Consider the following 23,783-nt stretch of genomic DNA (forward strand, 5'->3'; position numbering starts at 1 on the left):
ATGAGGATTTGGGGCAATTCTGAGGGGAAAAGTAGGGTTTGGGTGGAGTTTTGAGGTGAAAAGTGGGGTTTTGAGGCATTTCCGAGAGGAAAAAGTGAGGTTTTGGTGCAACTTGGTGTGTAAGAGTTCCAGTTTGGTGGGGTTTGGATGCAAGAGTCTCCCCAGTCCATCCCAGTTGACACACTGGAGCGGCGGCTTTTATTGAGTGTCGGAAGGATCCGCGGGGAAAGGGGCCAAACCTCGTTGGCGGAGGGATCCCACTGGGGCACATTTAGATCCAGCTCTGGGGGAGAAGGATCCTCCAAAGCCCCTCCCAGTAACTACCAGTAACCCCCAAACTCCCTCCCAGTAACGCCCAGTAGCTCCCAGTTACCCCAAACCCCCTCCCAGTAACTCCCAGTAGCCCCCAAAGCCCCTCTCAGTAGCTCCCAGTTACCCCAAACCCCCTCCCAGTATCCCAGTGACCCCAAACCCCTCCCAGTAAATCCCAGTAACCTCAAACCTCTTCCCAGTAGCTCCCAGTAAGCTCCAGACCCCTTCCCACTAATTCCCAGTAGCTCCCAGTAACTCTCAGTTACCCCCAAACCCCCTCCCAGTAGCTCCCAGTAACCCCCAAACACCCTCCAGTGACTCCCAGTAACCCCCAAACCCCTCCAAGTCCCTCCCAGTGACTCCCAGTAACTCCCAGTAACCCCCAACGCCCTCTCAGTCTCTCCCAGTAACCCCCAAATACCCTCCAGTGACTCCCAGTAACCCCCAAACCCCCTCCCAGTCGCTCCCACTCCCTCCCAGTAACCCCAAATCCCCTCCCAGTAACCCCAAACCCCCTCCCAGTAACCCTCAAACACCCTCCGAGTCGCTCCCAGTAACCCCCAAACACCCTCGCAGTCCCTCCCAGTCCCTCCCAGTAACTCCCAAACCCCCTATCAGTGACTCCCAGTAACCCCAAACCCCCTCCCAGTCGCTCCCAGTCCCTCCCACTAACCCCCAACCCCCCTCCCAGTAACTCCCAGTGCCCCTCCCGTCTAGATCCGGCCGTCGGACGTTGCGCGGAAGGATCCGATCGCCTAAGCGACGGCGGAAGGACCCGAGAGGTGACGGCGGAAACACCCGAGAGGTGACGGCGGAAACACCCGAGAGGTGACGGAAACACCCGAGAGGTGACGGAAACACCCGAGAGGTGACGGAAGGAGCCGAAGCGCCGCCGGGTTCGGTTCGGGCGGTCCCTCCGTTACCGGGGCAGGGGCGGATCAAGGGCTCCCGGGTCCTCCCCCGACGCTGCCGCGGGACAGGGTTCGGCTCCGGCCCCGTTCGCCTTCGGCCGAGCCGGAACTGGCGACCGAAGTGGTTCGGGACCGGGACAAGCGAGTCATGGTGGACGCGGCCACTGCCGGGAGGGGAGACACCGCGCTTTAACCCCGCCCACCGCCCCCGCCTCGGCCAATCGGCGCGCGTCTGTCCGCGCCTCAGCCAATCAGATGGCGTGCGTCACAGAGGGGCGCGGCTTGGGCGTGGCCACTCCCCCTTCTCTGTCTGGCCACGCCCACGCCGTAAGCGACCCCCCCACATTCCCCCCCCTTTACCTGGGTGAGTTGGGGTTGGCCGCCCCTGTCTGCCATCTGAGGGGGCAAAGGGGGCACTGGGAGTTACTGGGAGGGACTGGGAAGGGGGGGGTTGGGGGTGACTGGGAGTTACTGCGAGGGGGTTTGGGGGTTACTGGAAAGGACTGGGAGGAGCTGGGAGGGGGTTTGGGGTTACTGGGAAGGACTGGGAGGAGCTGGGAGGGGGTTTGGGATATACTGGGACGGGCTGGGAGGGACTGGGAGAGGGTTCGGGCTCACTGGGAGGGACTGGGAGGAGGTGGGAGAGGTTTTGGGGGCACTAGGAGGAGCTGGGAGGGGAGCTGGGGGTGACTGGGAGCTACTGGGAGTTACTGGGAGTCACTGGGAGACACTGGAGGGGGTTAGGGGTAACTGGGAGTCACTGGGACTCACTGAGAGATACTGGGAGGGGGTTTGGGGGTCACTGGGAGTTACTGGGAGTCACTTGGAATGGATTTTGGGTAACTGGGAGTTACTGGGAGGGGGTTTGGGGGTTACTGGGAGTCACTGGGACAGGTTTGGGGGTCAATGGGAGGCACTGGGAGTGCCTGGGGTCAGAGGTCAAAGGTCACCTTGAGGAAGGAAGTTTGGGTCAGGTCGAGCTTGACAATACACTCCACCTGGGATGGGGAGGGGCAAAGGGGAGAGGGCGGGGCTTAACGGGGTAATGGAGGGGTCACAGCGTGTGGCCACGCCCCCCACCCCCCAACGCCACCCAAAACTCACCACGGCGTCCTCGTCGGGGGAGTTCTCACCGACCACCAAAAGCACGGGGCAGCTAGAGGGGTCAGGGGGTCACCACGGGGTCACGGGGTAAACGGGAGGTCACGGGGTCACGGCGGGGTCACAGGGAAATCACAGGGTCAGGGGGATGTCGTGGGGTCACGTAAGGCCACGGGGCCAGGAGGGGTGAAAGGGGCAAAAGGAGGTCATGAGGGCTCACAGAGGGGTCATGGAGGGGTCACCGGGAGGTCACGGGGTCATCGCAGGGTCACAGGATCAAGGGGAGGTCGTGGGGTCATGTAGGGTCATGGGGCAATGGGGGGTTATGAGGGCGTCACACAATAAGGAGGGGTCACAGAGGGATCATGTGCGGTGATTGAAGGGTCATGGGGTCACGGTGGGGTCACGGAGGGGGTCACAGGGTCAGGGAGAGGTCATGGGGTCACATAGGGTCATAGGGCAAAGAGGGGTCACAGGGGCAAGGGGGGGTCATAGGGGATGTGTGGGGTCACAGGAGGCGTGGGGGGGTCATGAGGGGTCACAGAAAGGTCATGGGGTCATGGAGGGGTCATGGGGTCACAGAGGGAATAGGAGGGTCATGGAGGGGTCATCGGGGTCACTAAGGGATCCTGGATGAGTCATGGGGGTCACAGAGAGTAAGAGGGGTCATGAAGGGTCATGGGTCATGGAGGGGTCAAGGGGGGTCCTGGGGTCACCGGGGGTCACAAGGGGGTCACAGGAGGAGTCAGAGGTCAGGGGTGACTCACTGCAGGCTGCTGGCGCCACTGCGCTGCAGCCTCAGATCCCCACGGCTGGGAAGGGGTTAAACACACCTGGCCTCTCCACAGCTCCCATACGCTGTGGTATAAGTTAAGAGGGGGCATGTGTTATTTGAAAGGGAGCTGAGCAGTCCAAGTGAGTGGGTATGAAGATAGCTCCCACAGGAAAGCAGCTGCAAATGTGACACCGTGCTGGCTGATAGACTGCATGGTGACCTACTTACTACTGTAGCTGGGGTCTGCCTTCCTGCTTTCTTGTAGCTCCCATACTCAGTGGTATAACTGAAAAAATACATGTTGTGGGTTAAGTTATATCACCGCACATGATCCCTCTGTGACCCCTCCTTATTGTGTGACGCCCTCATAACCCCCCATTGCCCCATGACCCTACAGGACCCCACGACCTCCCCTTGATCCTGTGACCCTGCGATGACCCCGTGACCTCCCGGTGACCCCTCCATGACCCCTCTGTGAGCCCTCATGACCTCCTTTTGCCCCTTTCACCCCTCCTTGCCCCATGGCCTTACGTGACCCCACGACATCCCCCTGACCCTGTGACCTCCCTGTGACCCCACCGTGACCCCATGACCTCCCGTTTACCCCGTGACCCCTGTGGTGACCCCCTGACCCCTCTAGCTGCCCCGTGCTTTTGGTGGTTGGTCAGAACTCCCCCGACGAGGACGCCGTGGTGAGTTTTGGGTGGGGTTGGTGGGTGGGGTCGTGGCCACACGCTGTGACCCCTCCATTACCCCGTTAAGCCCCGCCCTCTCCCCTTTGCCCCTCCCCCCCCCAGGTGGAGTGTATTGTCAAGCTCGACCTGACCCAAACTTCCTTCCTCAAGGTGACCTTTGACCTCTGACCCCAGGCACTCCCAGTGCCTCCCAGTGACCCCCAAACCCGTCCCAGTGACTCCCAGTAACCCCCAAACCCCCTCCCAGTAACTCCCAGTTACCCAAAATCCATTCCAAGTGACTCCCAGTAACTCCCAGTGACCCCCAAACCCCCTCCCAGTATCTCTCAGTGAGTCCCACTAACTCCCAGTTACCCCCAACCCCCTCCAGTGTCTCCCAGTGACTCCCAGTAACTCCCAGTAGCTCCCAGTCACCCCCAGCTCCCCTCCCAGCTCCTCCCAGTGACCCCCAAAACCTCTCCCACCTCCTCCCAGTCCCTCCCAGTGAGCCCGAACCCTCTCCCAGTCCCTCCCAGCCCGTCCCAGTATATCCCAAACCCCCTCCCAGCTCCTCCCAGTCCTTCCCAGTAACCCCAAACCCCCTCCCAGCTCCTCCCAGTCCTTTCCAGTAACCCCCAAACCCCCTCCCAGCTCCTCCCAGTCACCCCCAACCCCCCCTTCCCAGTCTCTCCCAGTAACTCCCAGTGCCCCCTTTGCCCCCCCCCAGATGGCAGACGGGGGCGGCCAACCCCAACTCACCCAGCTAAAGGGGAAGGGAATGTGGGGGAGTGGCTTACGGCGTGGGCGTGGCCTGACAGAGAAGGGGGAGTGGCCACGCCCAAGCCGCGCCCCTGTGACGTCACATGGCCACGCCCCCCCCCCCGCAGCCAGCCAAGCTGACCGAGACCTTCAAGTACTTTGTGCAGGGGATGGGCTACAGTGACTGGCTAATGAGCTAATTAGCAGCCTTAATTAGTGCAATTAATGAAGGGGGGGTGGGCAATTAGGGAGGAGCTTAATTAGTTGGTTTGGGGTTAATTGCAGGGTTAATGTATGATGAGATGGCCTTAGAACCACTTTGGGGGGGGTAATTAACCTCATTAATGCACTGTAGGGTGCTAATTAACATCGTTAATGATAGGGGTGGGGGTCTAATTAATAAAGAGGCAGGCTCAGCTAATCAATAAGGGTCTAATTAATTAGTTAGGAGCTTAATTAATTGCTCCTAAGTGGTTCATTAGGTGTTAAATGGATTTAGGGCTGCTTTGGGTTGCTAATTAACATCGTTAATGATGGGGGTGGGGGTCTAATTAATTAAGAGACAGGCTCAGCTAATTAATAAGGGTCTAATTAATTGGGTAGGAGCTTAACTAATTGTTCCTGGTGCTAACTAAATGGTTCATTAGGTGTTAAGTGGACTTAGGGCTGCTTTGGGTTGCTAATTAACATCATTAGTGACATTGGTTGGGGAGTAATTAATTAATAGAAACACTTGGCTAATTAATAAGGGTCTGGTTAGTTAGGGAAGGAGCTGAATTAGTAGCTTCAGGGGTTAATTAAAGCCTTAGTTAATGAGTAAGGCCGCTGTGGTGTGCTAATTAACGTCACTAATGATGTGGGGGGGTCTAATTAACTAAGTGAAGGGCTTGGCTAATTAATAAGGGTCTAATCAATTAGGAGAGGAGCTTAGTTGTTTCAGGGGCTAATTAATACGTTAATTAGTGATTAAAGGGGAATTAACACGCCAGCGGTGTGTTAATGGGGAGGACTTGTGGTTAATTGTGTTGGGGGTGGTTCTAATTAATTAGGAGGGCGCTTAATTAACCACCTCGCGGCTTAATTCACCAGAATCACCGCGGAGCTAATTAACGGTGGGGGAAAGTGTTCGGAGCCTAACGACCTTCCCCCGCGCCTTAATTAACCCTTTAATTAGCGATTAATTAAGTCGCACCCCCCCCTTCCTGGGTTGAATGGAACGGTGCAGCAGCTGGGCGGGGCCAAGCTCCGCGGCGCCTCGCCATCTGATTGGCTGAGGCGCGGACAGACGCGCGCCGATTGGCCGAGGCGGGGGCGGTGGGCGGGGTTAAAGCGCGGCGTCTCCCCTCCCGGCAGTGGCCGCGTCCACCATGACTCGCTTGTCCCGGTCCCGAACCGCTTCGGTCGCCAGTTCCGGCTCGGCCGAAGGCGAACGGGGCCGGAGCCGAACCCTGTCCCGCGGCAGCGTCGGGGGAGCACCCGGGAGCCCTTGATCCGCCCCTGCCCCGGTAACGGAGGGACCGCCCGAACCGAACCCGGCGGCGCTTCGGCTCCTTCCGTCACCTCTCGGGTGTTTCCGTCACCTCTCGGGTGTTTCCGTCACCTCTCGGGTCCTTCCGCCGCCGCTTAGGCGATCGGATCCTTCCGCGCAACGTCCGACGGCCGGATCTAGACGGGAGGGGCACTGGGAGTTACTGGGAGGGGGGTTGGGGGTTAGTGGGAGGGACTGGGAGCGACTGGGAGGGGGTTTGGGGTTACTGGGAGCGACTGGGAGGGAGTTGGGGGTTACTGGGAGTCACTGATAGGGGGTTTGGGGGTTACTGGGAGGGACTGGGAGCGACTGGGAGGGGATTTGGGGGTTACTGGGAGTCACTGGAGGGTATTTGGGGGTTACTGGGAGAGACTGAGAGGGGGTTGGGGGTTACTGGGAGTTACTGGGAGTCACTAGAGGGGTTTGGGGGTTACTGGGAGTCACTGGAGGGTGTTTGGGGGTTACTGGGAGTTACTGGGAGTCACTGGAGGGTGTTTGGGGGTTACTGGGAGAGACTGAGAGGGGGTTGGGGGTTACTGGGAGTTACTGGGAGTCACTGGAGGGGTTTGGGGGTTACTGGGAGTCACTGGAGGGTGTTTGGGGGTTACTGGGAGCTACTGGGAGGGGGTTTGGGGGTAACTGAGAGTTACTGGGAGCTACTGGGAATTAGTGGGAAGGGGTCTGGAGCTTACTGGTAGCTACTGGGAAGAGGTTTGAGGTTACTGGGATTTACTGGGAGGGGTTTGGGGTAACTGGGAGTTACTGGGAGGGGGTTTGGGGTAACTGGGAGCTACTGGGAGGGGCTTTAGGGGCTACTGGGAGTTACTGGGAGGGGGTTTGGGGTAACTGGGGGCTACTGGGAGGGAGTTTGGGGTAACTGGGAGCTACTGGTAGTTACTGGGAGGGGGTTTGGGGGTTACCGGGAGCTACTGGGAGGGGGTTTGGAGGATCCTTCTCCCCCAGAGCTGGATCTAGATGTGCCCCAATGGGATCCCTCCACCAACGAGGTTTGGCTCCTTTCCCCGCGGATCCTTCCGCCACTCAATAAAAGCCGCCACTCCTGTGTGTCAACTGGGTTGAACTGGGATGGACTGGGGAGACTCTTGCATCCAAACCCCACCAAACTGGAACTCTTACACACCAAGTTGCACCAAAACCTCACTTTTTCCTCTCGGAAATGCCTCAAAACCCCACTTTTCACCTCAAAACTCCACCCAAACCCTACTTTTCCCCTCAGAATTGCCCCAAGTCCTCATTTTATCCCCCAAAATTGCCCCAAAACCTCACTTTTCCCCTCAAAACCCCACATTTCCTCTCAGAATTGCCCCAAAACCTCGTTTTATCCCTCAGAAATAGCCCAAAACCTCACTTTTCCACTCAAAACTTTACCTAAATCACACTTTTCCCCTCAGAATTGTCCCAAACCCTCATTTTATCCCCTCAAATTGCCCCAAAACCTCATTTTATCCCTCAGAAATAGCCCAAAACCTCACTTTTCCACTCAAAACTTTACCCAAATCACACTTTTCCCCTCATAAATACCCCAAAACCCCACTTTTCCCCTCAAAACTCCACCAAACCCCCACTTTTCCCCTCAGAATTACCCCAAACCCTCATTTTATTCCTCAGAAATACCCCAAAACCTCACTTTTGCCCTCAAAATGTCACTCAAATCACACTTTTCCCCTCAGAAATACCCCAAAACCCCACTTTTCCCCTCAGAATTGCCACAAACCCTCATTTTATCCCTCAGAAATACCCCAAAACCTCATTTTATCCCCCTAAATTGCCCCAAAAACCTCACATTTCCCCTCAAAACCCCACTTTTCCCCTCAGAAACACCCCAAACCCCCACCTTTCCCCTCAAAACTCCTCCAAAACCCCACTTTTCCCCTCAGAATTGCTCCAAAACCTCACTTTTCACCTCAAAACTCCTCCAAAACCCCACTTTTCCCCTCAGAATTGCCACAAAAGCTCATTTTATCCCCCCAAATTGCCCCAAACCCCCACTTTTCCCCTCAGAATGGATGTGCGGCCTACCCAGACTCTGACCTTTGGCACTGGGAGGCAACTGGGAGGCAACTGGGAGTGGCTCCTGCTCCTGAGCGCGGCCACAGGCGCTGATTGGACGGAGAGAGGAGGGCGCCGAGCACTGATTGGTTGCTACGGGCGTGGAGTCTGCCCGGCAACGGGACTAAAGAGAGATGATTGGCTGAGAGGTGGAGCGGCGTCTGGGGGGCGGGAGGGGGAGAATGGGAGGGAACTGGGATGAACTGGGGAGGGAACTGGGGAGGGACGGGGATGAGCTGGGAGGGAACTGGGACGAACTGGGAGGGCACTGAGAGGGAACTGGGAGCAACTGGGATGAGCTGAGAGGGCACTGGGAGGGACTGGGAGCAACTGGGAGGGACTGGGAGCAACTAGGAGGGAACTGGGAGCAACTGGGATGAGCTGGGAGGGAACTGGGAGCAACTGGGAGGGGACTGGGATGAACTGGGAGGGAACTGAGGGGAACTGGAGGGAACTGGGAGGGGACTGGGATGAACTGGGAGGGAACTGAGGGGAACTGGAGGGAACTGGGAGCAACTGGGAGGGAACTGAGGGGAACTGGAGGGAACTGGGAGCAACTGGGATGAACTGGGAGGGAACTGGGAGGGGACTGGGATCAATTGGGAGGGGACTGGGACAAATTGAAGGGAACTGTGAGGGACTGGGAAGGGGTTTTGGTTTTTTATCCCACTTTCAGCCAGTTTTGACCCATTTTTGACCCATTTATTCCATTATCCCCCAATTTTATCCCATTTTCAGCCAGTTTTGACCCATTTTGACCCATTTTTTACCCCATTTATTCCATTAACCCCCAATTTTATCCCACTTTCAGCCATTTTTTACCCATTTTGACTCATTTTTTACCCATTTCTTGCATTATCCTCCAATTTTATCCCACTTTCAGCCATTTTTTACCCATTTAGACCCATTTCCCCCCGTTCTTCACCCATTTTACCCCATTTTTGACCCATTTTAACCCCATTTATTGCATTATCCTCCAATTTTATCTCATTTTCAGCCATTTTTGACCCATTTCGACCCATTTCACCCCATTTTCAGCCATTTTTACCCATTTTCGACCCATTTCCCCCCATTTTGACCCATTTTTGCCCCATTTCCCCCCATTTTTGCCTCAAATTTTGACCCATTTCCCCCCATTTTCAGCCATTTTCCCCCATTTTGACGCATTTTTGCCCCATTTCACCCCATTTTCGACCCATTTCCCCAGCCTCCAGCCCACGTTCCTGGCCCTGACCTCGCTTACGGCGGGGCACGCTGTCCGCACTCACCTCTCACACACCTTTCACCCCTTTTGACCCCATTTATCTCATTGTCCCCCAATTTTATCCCACTTTCAGCCATTTTTGACCCATTTTTACCCATTTTGACCCCATTTATTCCATTATCCCCCAATTTTATCCCACTTTCAGCCATTTTTGACCCATTTTGACCCATTTTTGACCCATTTGGACCCATTTTTGACCCATTTATTCCATTATCCTCCAATTTTATCCCACTTTCAGCCATTTTTGACCCATTTTTGACCCATTTTTGACCCATTTCGACCCATTCTCCCCATTTTTGACCCATTTTTGACCCCATTTATTCCATTTTCCCCCATTTTTTACCCATTTTGACCCATTTTTGACCCATTTATTCCATTAGCCTCCAATTTTATCCCACTGTCAGCCATTTTTGACCCATTTCCCCCCTTTTTTGACCCATTTTGAGCCATTTGACCCATTTTCGACCCATTTCCCCCCATTTTTGACCCATTTCCCTCCATTTTCAGCCATTTCTGACTCATTTTCGACCCATTTCCCCCCATTTATCCCAGTATCTCCCAGTTTTATCCCATTTTTGATGCATTTTGACCCATTTTTGACCCATTTCGACCCATTTCCCCCCATTTTGGACCCATTTTTGACCCCATTTATTCCATTTTCCCCCATTTTTTACCCATTTTGACCCATTTTTGACCCATTTATTCCATTATCCTCCAATTTTATCCCACTTTCAGCCATTTTTTACCCATTTCCCCCCATTTTCAGCCATTTTTGAGCCATTTCCCCCCATTTTGCCCCATTTCTGCCCCATTTCCACCCCATTTCCCCCTATTTCTGCCCCATTTCCCCCCATTTCCCTCCATTTTGACCCATTTTTGCCCCATTCCCGCCCCATTTTTGCCCCTCAGCCTGCCCCCTCCAGCGCCAGGTAGATCCCCACGGGACAGTGATGCTGCCCTGGGCCCACTGCTCGATCCTGCTGTCGCACAGATCCTTCCTGCCCCTCTGGGACCACAGGCAGTAATCCAGCCTCCAGCCCACGTTCCTGACCCTGGCCCCGCTCAGGTAGGTCCAGAAGGTGAAGGCGTTGGGCAGCGAGGGGTTAAACACCCGGAAGCTGTCAAGGAAGCCCGCCCCCAGCAGCTCCCTGAATGCCTCCCTCTCCTCCCGCGTGAACCAGGGGCTCCTCTTGTTCCCCGACGGGTTCCTCAGGTCCAAGGGCTGGTGGGCGACGTTGAGGTCGCCGCAGATGGCGACCGGTTTGGACCGGTCCAGCTGGGACACGAAGGAGCAGAAGCGCTCGTCCCAGGCCTGCCGGAAGCTCAGGCGGCCCAGGCCTCACCCGGAGTTGGGCACGTAGACGCAGACGACGCGCAGGACAGGGAACTCGGCCGTCAGCACGCACCCTCGGCGTCCAGCTCGGGGTCACCTGGCAAAGGGACACACAGACGGGGATAAAAAGGGGCTTTAGGGGCCCAAAAAGGGGCTCTAGAGGCCCAAAAAGTCACTTTAGTCCTCAAGAATCAACTTTAATGGCCTAAAAAGGCACTTTAGTGGCTCAAAAAGTCACTTTAGAGGCCTAAAAAGGGACTTTAGAGGCCGAAAAAGTCACTTTAGAGGTCAAGAAGGGGATTTATTGGCTCAAAAAGGGGCTTGAGTGGCCCAAAAAGGGGCTTTAGTGGCCCAAAAAGTCACTTTAGTGGCCAAAAAGGGGCTTTAGAGGCCTAAAAAGTCACTTTAGCAGCTCAAAAAGTCACTTTAGAGGTCAAAAATGGGGTCCAGTGGCCTAAAACTACACTTTAGTGGCTCAAAAAGTCACTTTAGTAGCCAAAAAGGTCCTTTAGTGGCCAAAAAAGTCACTTTAGTGGCCCAAAAAGGGGCTTTAGAGGTTAAAAATGGGCTTTAGTAGCTCAAAAAGGGAGTTTAGAGGTCTAAAAAGTCACTTTCGTAGCCAAAAGAGACTTTAATGGCCTAAAAAGACATTTAGAGGCCTAAAAAGGGGCTTTAGAGGCCCAAAAAGTCACTTTAGAGGTCAAAAACGGGCTTGAGAGGCCCGAAAAGTCACTTTAGTGGCCAAAAAGTCCCTTTAGAGGCCCAAAAAGTCACTTTAGAGGCCTAAAAAGTCACTTAGGAGGTCAAAAAGGGGCTTTAGGGGCCTAAAAAGTCACTTTAGAGGTCAAAAATTCACTTGAGTGGCACAAAAATGGACTTTAGAGGCACAGAAAGTCACTTTAGTGGCCAAAAAGGGGCTCTAGAGGCCTAAAAAGTCTCTTTTGTAGCCAAAAAGTCACTGTAGTGTCCCAAAAGTCACTTTAGAGGCCTAAAAAGACACTTTAGTAGCTAAAAAGAGAGTTTAGAGGTCTAAAGAGTCACTTTAATGGCTCAAAAAGTCTTTTTGTTGCCCAAAAAGGGGCTTTAGAGGCCTAAAAAGTCACTTTAGAGGTCAAAAGGGTGCTTTAGAGGCCGAAAAATGGACTTTAGAGGCCTAAAAAGTCACTTTACTGGCCAAAAAGTCAATTTAGAGGCCCAAAAAGTCACTTTTTGGCCTAAAAAGTCATTTTACTGGCCTAAAGAGTCACTTTAGAGACCTAAAAAGAGACTTTAGAGGCCTAAAACGTCATTTTCGTGGCTTTAATGGCCACTGAAGGGCCCCAAATGGCCACTTAAGGCCTCAAAATGGCTCCTGAGAGCTTCTGGTGGCCATTAAGAGCCCCAAATGGCCACTTAAGGCCTCAAAATGGCTCCTGAGAGCCCCAAATGGCCACTTAAGGCCTGAAAATGGCCACTGAAGGCCCCAAATGGCCACTTAAGGCCTCAAAATGGCCACTTAAGGCCTCAAAATGGCTACTTAAGGCCCCAAATGGCCACTTAAGGCCTCAAAATGCCTCCTGAGACCCCCAAATGGCCACTTAAGGCCCCAAATGGCCACTTAAGGCCTCAAAATGGCTCCTGAAGGCCCCAAATGGCCACCGAAGGCCTCAAAATGTCTCCCGCGAGCCTGTGGCAGCCAGCCAGGGCCTGGAAACGGCCAGCAGCGCCCCAGCTTTGGCTACTCACCCATGCCATAGGTGACAGCCAGGGGTTTGGTCCTGCTGAGCAGCCCCACGCCGCTGTAGCTGGGCCGGTCGCTGGGGCTGTGCTGGTGAGGGAAGGCCCCGAGGCTCTGCAGCTCCTCTGGCACCGACTCGGCCCCACATTTGGTCTCCTGGAGGCAAAGGACGTCAGGGGCATCAGCCTGGACCCACTGGGGGGGGGGGAAAGGGAAGTTTTGGGGCAGTTTGAGGCGGTTTCGGGGCCGTTTTGAGCCCGTTTCAGGCGTCATGTTGAGTCTCTTGGCGGGCGCCATTTCATGGGGGGGTTTTGAGGCATTTTTGGGTCGTTCTGAGGCACTTTTGGGTCATTTTCTGAGTCATTTCTTTGGATCTGTGTTTAAGAGGTTTTTTTGGGTCATTTTGGGTCTTTTTGAGTGATTTTGAGTCACTTTATGTGGTTTTTTAGGGCCTTTTTCATCCATTTCTGGCGCCATTTTGTGTCTCTTTGTGAGGAGTTTCTGAGGCAATTTTGGGTCGTTCTGAGGCACTTTTGGGTCATTTTTTGAGTAATTTCCTTGAATCTGTGTTTAAGAGATGTTTTTGGGTCATTTTGGGTCATTTTGAATGATTTTGAGTCACTTTTAAGTGTTTTTTTAAGCCCTTTTTGCATCCATTTCAGGCGCCATTTTGTGTCTCTTTGTGGGGGGTCATTCTGAGGCATTTTTGGGTCATTCTGAGGAACTTTTGGGTCATTTTTTGACACATTTCTTTGGACCTGTGTTTAAGAGGTTTTTTGGTGTCATTTTGGGTCATTTTGAGTCACTTTTAAGTGGTTTTTTAAGGCCTTTTTGCATCCATTTCTGGCGCCATTTTGTGTTGGGTTTTTGAGGCATTTTTGGGTCGTTCTGAGGCACTTTTGGGTCATTTTTTGAGTAATTTCTTCGAATCTGTGTTTAAGAGGTTTTTCTGGGTCATTTTGGGTCATTTTGAGTGATTTTGAGTCACTTTTAAGTGTTTTTAAGGCTTTTTTCATCCATTTCAGGCACCATTTTTAGGCCTTTGTTGGAGCCATTTTGAGGCATTTTGGGGTTATTTTGGGCCATTTTTGGCTCATTTTAAGTTCCATTCTTTAACCAATTTTTTAATCATTTTCAGTTTCATTTTCAGCTCCGTTTTGGGCTCATTTTGACCCATTTTAGCCTCATTTTGCCCAATTTTACCTCATTTCAGGCTGATTTTGGGCCCATTTTGAGCCTTTTTCACCCCATTTTTGGGTCAAAATCCCTCATTTTTGGCCCATTTTCATTCCCTTCCTTTGAACCAACTTCTCAACCACTTCAAGACCCATTTTCAGCTCCATTTTGGGCTCCTTTTGACCCATTTTGACCCATTTTGGCCTCATTTTGCCCAATTTTACCTCATTTCAGGCCCATTTCAGCCGCCATTTTGAGCCTTTTTCACCCCATTTTTGGGTCAAAATCCCTCATTTTTGGCCCATTTTCATTCCCTTCCTTTGAACCAACTTCTCAACCACTTCAAGACCCATTTTCAGCTCCATTTTGAGCTCATTTTGACCCATTTTGGCCTCATTTTGGCTCCATTTTCCCAATTTTACCTCATTTCAGCCGCCATTTTGAGCCTTTTTCACCCCATTTTTGGGTCAAAATCCCTCATTTTTGGCCCATTTTCATTCCCTTCCTTTGAACCAACTTCTCAACCACTTCAAGACCCATTTTTAGCTTCATTTTGGGCTCATTTTTACCCATTTTGGCCTCATTTTGGCTCTATTTTGCCCCGTTTTCCCTCATTTCAACCGCCATTTTGAACCTTTTTCACCCCATTTTTGGGTCAAAATCCCCCCTTTTTGGGTCCTTTCCAGCCCCATTTCTCTGGGGCGCCCCAGTCTGGCCCAGTTTCAGCCCAGTTTAACCCACCTCCAGGCCTCCTTTCTTCACCCAGGCCCTGAGACCGTCCACGTTCCACGACGTCACCTTGAAGTTGAACCTTCGCCCGTCTTCCGTCGTGTCCCGGGGCGGGGGGGGGGGACGTACAGGTCACTGGGAGAAACTGGGAGGCCACTGGAACTTACTGGGAGGGACTGGGAAGGGGGTTGGGGTGGTTTGGGGGGGTTGGGGTGGTTTGGGGTGGTTTTGGGGTGGTTTAAGGGGGATTTGGAGTGGTTTTGGGGCATTTGACGGTACTGGTTTGTACTGGGAGGGCACTGGGAGTTACTGGGAGGGACTGGGAAGGGGGGTTGGGGTGGGTTTGGGGTGGTTTGGGGAGGTTTGGGGTGGTTTTGGGGTGGTTTAAGGGGGATTTGGGGTGGTTTTGGGGCACTTGATGGTATGGTTTATACTGGGAGGGCACTGGGAGTTACTGGGAGGGACTGGGAAGAGGATTGGGGTGGTTTGGGGGGGTTGGGGTCACTGGGAGTTACTGGGAGCTACTGGGAGTTACTGGGAGGGGGATTGGGGTCACTGAGAGTCACTGGGAGGGGGTTTGTGGGTCACTGGGAGTTACTGGGAGCAACTGGGAGGGACTGGGAGTGGGTTTGTGGGTCACTGGGAGCTACTGGGAGGGACTGGGAGGGGGTTTGTGGGTCACTGGGAGCTACTGGGAGGGACTGGGAGGGGGTTTGGTGTCACTGGGAGAAACTGGAAGCTACTGGGAGGGACTGAGAGGGGGTTTGGGGGTCACTGGGAGTCACTGGGAGCAACTGGGAGTCACTGGGAGGAGGTTTGGGGTCACTGGGGGTCACTGGGAGCTACTGGGAGTCACTGAGAGGGGGTTTGAGGTCACTGGGAGTTACTGGGAGCTACTGGGAGGGGGTTGTGGGTCACTGGGTGTTACTGGGAGTCACTGGGAGCTACTGGGAAAAACTGGGAGTTACTGGGAGAGGGGTTGTGGGTCACTGGGTGTTACTGGGAGCTACTGGGAGTCACTGCGAGTTACTGGGAGGGGGTTTTGGGTTGACTGGGAGCTCCTTGGAGCTACTGGGAGGGGCTTTGGAGTTACTGGAAGCTACTGAGAGGGGGTTCTGGGTTACTGGGAGCTGCTTGGAGCTACTGGAAGGGACTGAGAGGTGGTTTGGGGGTATCTGGGAGTTACTGGGAGCCCCACCAGGCCCGTACTGGTCCGTACTGGTTTATACTGGCACCTCTCATCCTCTATAAGTCTATAACTTAACCGACAACATGTATTTTTTCAATGGGAGATGAGGAGAAAAAGAGTGTGGGATTGAAGATAGCTCCCAAACGAAAGCAGCTGCAAATATGACACCGTGCTGGCTGATAGACTGCATGGGGACCTACTTACTACTGTAGCTGGGATCTGCCTTCCTGCTTTCTTGTAGCTCCCATACGCAGTGGTATAACTTAACCGACAACATGTATTTTTTCAATGGGAGCTGAGCAGTCCAAAGGAGTGGGACTGAAGATAGCTCCCACAGGAAAGCAGCTGCAAATGGGACACAGTGCTGGCTGATAGTCTACAGTGGGACCTACGTACAACTGTAGCTGGGGTCTTCCTTCCTGCTTTCTAGTAGCTCTCATACGCAGTGGTATAACTTCTACCGACAGTTTGTATTTTTTCAATGGGAGTTGAGGTTAATTATGGACGGATAAAGTTGTGATGGACCGGCTTGCACCTCCTCGTCCACATCCATAGCAAGCTTGAGCAAGGGGAAAACCGAAACAGCAGATTGTAACAGAAACAAGGTCAAAGCAAGAAGATAGGACAGGACATTAAACCAAGCGTTGTTAGAGGACTGAATATAGCATTCAATTTAGCATTGTATGATTGACTGTACTTGACTAATAAATGGTAACATATGTAACTAACAATAATATAAAGGTAACTAAACGTAAGGTAAGCATAACCATAGTGTGAGAGAAAACTAACTGAAGGCCGAACAGATGGGGTGATATTTTAGACACAATAAGGCTGATGTTTTATGCACAATAAGGATGGTGTTTAAACACAGTGAGGTTGGTGTTTAAGTTGTTACCAAAATGAAACTTTGAGGCCTTATGCATAGTGCGTGATGCTTAGTATTAACTATTTGCCATATATTGTAGCACATACACAGCATTTGGAAAAGGTATATAAGTGATGATGATGTGACAATAAATTGGAGCTGATGCACATCAGATTGGTGTCTGGTCACTCCCGTTTCACGCAACAAAGAAGAACCCCTGCACAAAGAAAAAGAAACCCTGCAGAACAGGCTGCCCAGAGGGCTTGTGGAGTCTCCTTCCTTGGAGGATTTCAGCACAAGCCTGGACACGTTCTTGTGCGACCTGATCTAGGTGAACTGAATTCTGGGGGAAAGAGTTGGTCTAGATGATCTCTAATGGTCCCTTCCAACCCCTACCACTCTAGGATTCTATGATGTCACACAGTCTAGATGCAGTACCCAGATGTGCTGTGATGTCACAGAGCACTGTTGCAGCATCCAGAGGTGATGTGATGTTATAGAGAACTGTTGCCATGCCCACATCTGCTGTGATGTCACAGAGTCTCATTTCAGTGCCCAGATACTATGTGAAATCTCAGAGCACTGTGTGTCCAGTGTTCAGACATCCTGTGATGTCACAGAGCACTATTGCAGTGCCCAGATGTGCTGTCGTATCACACAGCCCTGCTGCAAAGCCCAGATGTGCTGTTGCGTTACACAGTCCTATTGCAGTGCACACGTCTTATGATGTCACAGAGTACTGTTGCCTTTCCCAGATGTGCTGTGATGTCACAGAGCACTGTTGCACTGCCTAGTACTAGGACGTCGCAGAACCCCACGGCAGTGTCTGGATGTGATGTGATGTCAAACACTGTTGTCGCAGTGCCCAGATTTTCTGTGATGTCCTACAGCCCCGTTCCAGTGCCTAGATATGCTATGATGTCACGGAGCAGTGTAGCACTGCCCAGATGTGCTGTGATGCGACGCACACCGCACATCCTCTGCAATGCCCACGTGTACTGCTGTGCCACACGGTCCTGTTGTAGTGCCTAGATGTTCTCTGATTTCACACACCCCCTTGTAATGCCCAGATGTGCTGTGATGTCACACAGCCCTGTTGCAGGGCCCAGATGTGCTATGATGTCACAGAGCACTGTTGCAGTGCCCAGATGTGCTGTGATGTCACAGAGTACCACTGCAGTTCCCACTTGTGCTGTGATCTCACAGGCACTGTAGCAATGTCCTCTTGTGATAGGATGTTTCAGAGCACTGTTGCAGTGCCCACGTCTGCTGTGATGACAGAGTCTCATTTCAGTGCCCAGATACTATGTGAAGTCTCAGAGCAGTGTGTGTCCAGTGCCCAGACGTCCTGTGATGTCACAGAGCACTATTGCAGTGCCCAGATGTGCTGTAAGGTCACACAGCCCTGCTGCAAAGCCCAGATGTGCTGTTGTGTAACACAGTCCTGTTGCACTGTGCACATGTTCTGTGATGTCACAGAGCACTGCTGCCTTTCCCAGATGTGCTGTGATGTCACAGAGCACCGTTCCAGTGCCTAGTGATGCTGTTATATATCACAGCAGTGATTGAGTGCTCAGATGTCTTGTAATGTCACAGAGCACTGTAGCAGTGTGCAGTTGAGATATGATGTTATAGAGCACTGTTGCAGTGCCCAGATGTGCTGTAATGTCAGAGAGTCCTGTTTCAGTGCCCAGATATTATGTGAAGCCTTAGAGCACTGCTACAGTGCCCAGACGTCCTGTGATGTCACACAGCACTGTTGCTGTGCCCAAAGGTGATGTGACGTCACAGAATACTGCTGCAGTGTTCAGATGTGATGTGATGTCACAGAGCCCCATTCCAGTGCCTAGATAAGCAATGATGTCACAGAGCAGTGTAGTGGTGCCCAGATGTGCTGTGATGCAATACACACAGCACAACCTCTGCAATGCCCACATCTCCTGCAATGTCACACAGCCATGCTGCAGTACCTAGTTGTGCTGTGATGTCACAGAGACTGTTGCAGTGCCAACGTCTGCTGTGATGCCACAGAAACCCGTTTCAGTGCCCAGATATGACGTGATGTCGTAGAGCACTGCTACAGTGCCCAAAAGTGCTGTCATGTCACACAGTGCCGCTGCAAAGGCCAGATGGGCTGTTGTATTACACACTCCTGTTGCAGTGCGCACCTGTGCTGTGATGTCACAGAGCACTCTTGCAGTGTTCAGTTGTGCTGTGATGTCAAACGTCCGCGGAAGAGGAAGACGGAGCACTGGAACAGGCTGCCCACAGGGCTTGTGGAGTCTCCTTCCTTGGAGGATTTCAGCATAAGCCTGGACACGTTCCTGTGCGACCTGATCTAGGTGAACTTGATTCTGGAGGAGGGGGTTGGTCTAGATGATCTCTGATGGTCCGTTCCAACCCCTACCACTCTAGGATTCTATGATGTCACACAGCCTGGATGCAGTACCCAGATGTGTTGTGATGTCATGGAGCACTGTTGCAGCGTCCAGAGGTGCTGTGATGTCACAGAGCACTGTAGCAGTGCCCAGATGAGCTGTGATATCACACAGCCTCTCTGCAATTCCCACATGTGCTACAATGATAGAGCCCCGTTGCAGTACCAACATGTGGTGCAATATCACACAGCCATGTTGCAGCTCCCAGATGTGATGTCACAGAGAACTCTTGAAGTGCCCAGATGTGCTGTAAGGTCACAGAGCACTGTAACAATGTCCATTTGTGCTGTGATGTCACAGAACACTCTTACAGTGCCATGGAGTGCTGTGATGTCACAGAGCACTGTTACAGGGCCCACACGTCCTGTGATGTCACAGAGCACTGTTGCAGTGTTCAGATGTGTTGTGATGTCAAACGTCCGCGGAAGAGGAAGGTGAAGCACTGGAACAGGCTCTCCAGAGGACTTTAATCTGAATGAACAAATTGGGTAATGTCACTCACAGCAGAAAAGCAAAAGGTTGAAAACCATTGCTCCCCATGCACTGCAGCAAAAATGTGTCTTAAACATTTGACCCTTAAGGGGGAAGATCTGTTCCAATATATACACCCCCTCTCACTTACCCGCTCCCCAACATGAACCTGAACAGGGACCCAGCAACCTGACAAGGATATATCCCGGAGGGCTGGTTCTAGGGAGGGCTCCCAGCCCTGTCCAGATAGTAGTAATGTGGAAAAATGAGGACTCTGACACAGAATCTTCCTCATTGGTGTCCATGAGCACTCAATGCTGTACTCATTTAATAACCACCTTAAAGATCCCCTTAAATTCTAAAATCAAACAGCATATAATTGCCCCATTAAGGCAAGGGGTTGGGCAGGGTGAACCAGTACACATGAAAGTGCCTTTCTCACCTTCTGATTTAATTCTCTGAGAAAAAATCAACTGGTCAATACTATAAGGAGCATCCAGATAAAGTGAGAAAGATAAAAAAAAAACAAAAAAGAGGAAAAAAACCCCACCAAAAAAAGGAAAAAAAAAACCCAACAGAGAACAGAACCCAATATAAACATGGGAGTAATGCATTCAGTTTTAAATACATGTAGAGGCACAATAGGAACTGAAACTGCAAATATTGCGGCAGCCACAGGGAAAGAGGAAAATGGTCCATTTTTGCAACCCTTAAATTTACAATTTGGCAATAAAGTGATAACATATGAATTTTTGTATGTTCCAGAATGTCCCATACCCCTGATGGGGAGGGACTTGTTGTCTAAATTAAATGCACAAATTGTCTTTGAAAATGGAGACTTGTTACTAAAAATATTTGCATCAAAGACAGGACAAATATTGATGATAAAAGAAAAACTAAAGGTGCTAGAATTACCTCCAGAAGTGGAGAATGCAGCGATCCCAATGGTGTGGGAAACTGAGATTCCAGGAAAATCACAATTGACACAACCAGTAAAAACTGAAATGAAAAAAAAGTAAAATCGGTCAGGGTGAGACAATACCCAATAAAACCTGAGGCAAAACAAGGATTAAAAGTACCAATTGACAAATTTCTGAAATATCAAATTCTAGAAGAATGTCAGTCAGAGGATAACACACCTATTTTACCAGTACGGAAATTGAATGGAGAGTATAGGTTAGTTCAGGACTTAAGGCCCATAAATCAGATTGTGAAAGATACACATCCAGTTGTAGCAAATCTATATACCTTACTCACAGCTCTGAGAGAAAATGATCAGTGGTTTATAGTGCTTGATTTAAAAGATACTTTCTTTTGTATCCCTTTGGAAAAGGAAAGTCATAAACTATTTGCTTTTGAGTGGGAAAGCCCCCAAACAGGATGCAAGGTGCAGTTAACATGGACACGGCTACCCCAAGGATTCAAGAACAGCCCGACTATCTTTGGAAGACAACTGGCAAAAGAACTGGAACTCTGGACTAATGAAATGACAGTGAAACCGAGACCAGAGCATCTGCTTCTCCAATATGTGGATGACACCCTAATTGCCACAAGGGAAAGGTCAGCCTGCATACAAGTAACATTGAACTTTTAAACTTTTGGGGATTAAACAGGTACAAGGTATCAAAAGAAAAAGCTCAAATAGCAGCCAAAGAGTGATCTATTTGGGCCTTGAAATTTCAAAAGGAGAACGGAGGCTGGGCACAAATGGAAAGGAAGCGATTTGTGCTATTCTGGAGCCACACACTGTGCAGGAGTTATGGGCATTTTTGGGAATGACAGGATGGTGCAGGCTCTGGATCATGAATTATGGTCTTATAGTCAAACCATTATATGAAGCCCAAAAATCTACCCCTTTTACATGGGGCGAAGAACAGCAGGAAGCTTTCCGGAAGCTTAAAATAGCTCTGATGACAGCGCCAGCCTTAGACTTGCCAGATTGAGCCAAAGACTTTCAGTTATTTGTTCATGAAAACCAGCATTTGTCTCTAGGAGTTCTGACACAGAAACTAGGAAGCTGGAAGAGACTGGTGGGATATTTTTCCAAACAACTGGACTTGGCGAGCAAGGGATGACCTTCTTGCCTGCAAGCAGTAGCTGCCACTGTCACACTGATCCAAGAAGCAAGAAAGATGACCTTGGGAAGGACTGTTACAGTCTATGTCCCACATATGGTAACCACAGTCTCGGAGCAAAAGGGGGGACATTGGTTATCCCCGAGCCAAATGATGAAATACCAGGTAATTCTCACTGAGCAGGATGATGTGGTGTTGAAAACAACTCACCTTCTAAATCCTGCAGTGTTTCTGAGCACTTCACAGGAAGAGCAACAACTGGAACATGACTGCATTGCAACCATTGAACATACATATTCCAGCAGAGAGGACCTGAAGGATGATCCTCTTGAAAACCCGGAATGGGAACTGTTCACAGGTGGCAGCAGCTTTGTCATGAATGGAACTCGCCACGCAGGATATGTGGTAACAACCGAAAACATGATAATAGAAGCAAATGCATTGTCAAGCACAACTTCTGCACAGAAGGCAGAACTGATTGCATTGAGAAGTGCTTTGGAATTCAGTAAAGGAAAACGAGTTAGTATTTGGACTGATTCAAAATATGCTTTTGGAGTAGTCAGGTCCATGGCACCCTGTGGAAAGAAAGAGGACGACTGTCTTCCCAGGGAACAAACAATAAGCATCAAAAGGAAATCTTGCAACTGCTAGTGGCAGTGCAGGAACCAGTTCAAGCAACAATCATGCACTGTAAAGTACATCAGACAGGGAACTCAAGGAGAGTAAAATAGCACAACACACAGTCTCACAAATGGCAATCATCCCCACCAGAACAGTAGCGCTTCCTAGGGAGCCACCAAAACATTCCGGGGAGGATGAGAAATTGTCTGAGTTACTAAATGCAGAGAAAAATTCAGAAGGATGGTGGACGACAAGTACAGGTCAGGTAGTGTTGCCTCCCTTAGTCATGAGAGAGGTTTTGCAAACAAAGCACAGGGAGTGTCATTGGGGTGCAGAAGCTATGACTCAGCTTCTGAAAAGTGTGATATCAATACAAATGTTGGAAATGGCCAAATGAGTAATTGTGAAATGTGAAATTTGTTTAAAGAACAATCCAATAGTAAAAAAAAAGGGCACAGATGGGCAAAATAAAAACTGGAGTGGAACCAGGAGATTATTGGCAAATTGATTTTACAGAATTACCTAAATGCAATGGATATAAATATGTGTTGGTTGGGGTTGACACCTTTTCAGGATGGCCAGAAGTCTTTCCCTGACGCACCAATCAGGCTACGGAAACAGTTAAATGGCTCCTGCAAGAAATTATTCCAAGGTTTGGAGTTCCATTTGGAATATCTTCAGACAGAGGACCACATTTTGTGGCCAATGTGGTACAAGAGGTAAGCAAAGTCCTAGGAATTTCCTGGGATTTACATGCCCCTTGGAGACAGCAATTGAGTGGAAAAGTGGAAAGAATGAATCAGACCCTAAAAAGAGAGATTAGAAAAATCTGTCAGGATGCTAAATTGAAATGGCTTCAGGCACTTCCACTTGCATTGCTACAAAAATAAGAGTGAAAGCTCGAAGTGGAATGTCAGTAAGTATGTATGGAAAAGCCTATGAGGTTCCTGAACCAAATCCAAACATGCATGTGATGGGAAAACAAGATGTGTATAAGTATTTACTTCCTCTTGGAAAAACCCTGAACAGGCTCCGAAGTGCAGTATATGAACTTGATTGAGGGGGAGGGGGTTGGTCTAGATGATCTCTAATGGTCCGTTCCAACCCCTACCATTCTAGGATTCTATGATGTCACACAGCCTGGATGCAGTACCCACATGTGCTGTGATGTCACAGAGCACTGTTGCAGCGTCCAGAGTTGATGTGATGTTATAGAGAACTGTTGCAGTGCTCACGTCTGCTGTGATGTCACAGAGCATTGTAGCAGTACCCAGATGAGTTGTGATGTCACGCAGCCTCTCTGCAATTCCCAAATGTGCTGCAATGTCACTGACTCCTGTTGCAGTACCCACATGTGCTGTGATGTCACAGAGCCCTGTTGCAGTGCCCAGATGTGCTGTATGTAAGAGAGTCCCACTGCAGTTCCCAGATGTGCTGTGATGTCACACAGCCAGGTTTACAGACCTGTTGCACTTCCCAGATGTGATGTCACAGAGAACTGTTGCAGCACTCAGAAGTGCTGTGGTGTCACAGAGTCTCTCTGCAATGCCCAAGTGATCTTGGATGTCACACGTCAGTGCCCAGGTGTCCTGTCATTTCAGAGGAAACTGTTGAAGTGCCCACATGTGCTGTGATGTCACACAGCCCTGTTGCAGTGCCCACATGTGCTGTGATGTCACACAGACCTGTTGCAGTGTCCAGACATCCTGTGATGTCACACAGCACTGTTTCAGTGCCCAAATATGCTGTTATATATCAGAGCAGTGATTGAGTTC

The 23,783-nt window shown here is 50.9% G+C and overlaps 1 protein-coding gene and 1 pseudogene across 1 annotated transcript; one reads left to right on the forward strand and one right to left on the reverse strand.

Moving 5' to 3' along the window:
- Positions 1-14,481, reverse strand: part of LOC133629191 (DNA-(apurinic or apyrimidinic site) endonuclease-like) — a 150,586-nt pseudogene extending 136,105 nt beyond the window's left edge.
- Positions 2,711-6,085, forward strand: LOC133629193 (protein NDRG2-like). Its single transcript, XM_062019854.1, has 6 exons — positions 2,711-2,721; positions 3,740-3,791; positions 3,897-3,944; positions 4,501-4,531; positions 4,656-4,712; positions 5,886-6,085. The coding sequence occupies exons 1-6, from the start codon at positions 2,711-2,713 to the stop codon at positions 6,020-6,022; spliced, it is 336 nt and encodes a 111-aa protein (XP_061875838.1). The 3' UTR covers positions 6,023-6,085.
- Positions 14,482-23,783: the final 9,302 nt, after the last annotated feature.

The sequence above is a fragment of the Colius striatus genome, unplaced genomic scaffold, assembly GCF_028858725.1.
Source record: "Colius striatus isolate bColStr4 unplaced genomic scaffold, bColStr4.1.hap1 scaffold_34, whole genome shotgun sequence".
Lineage (NCBI taxonomy): Eukaryota > Metazoa > Chordata > Aves > Coliiformes > Coliidae > Colius > Colius striatus.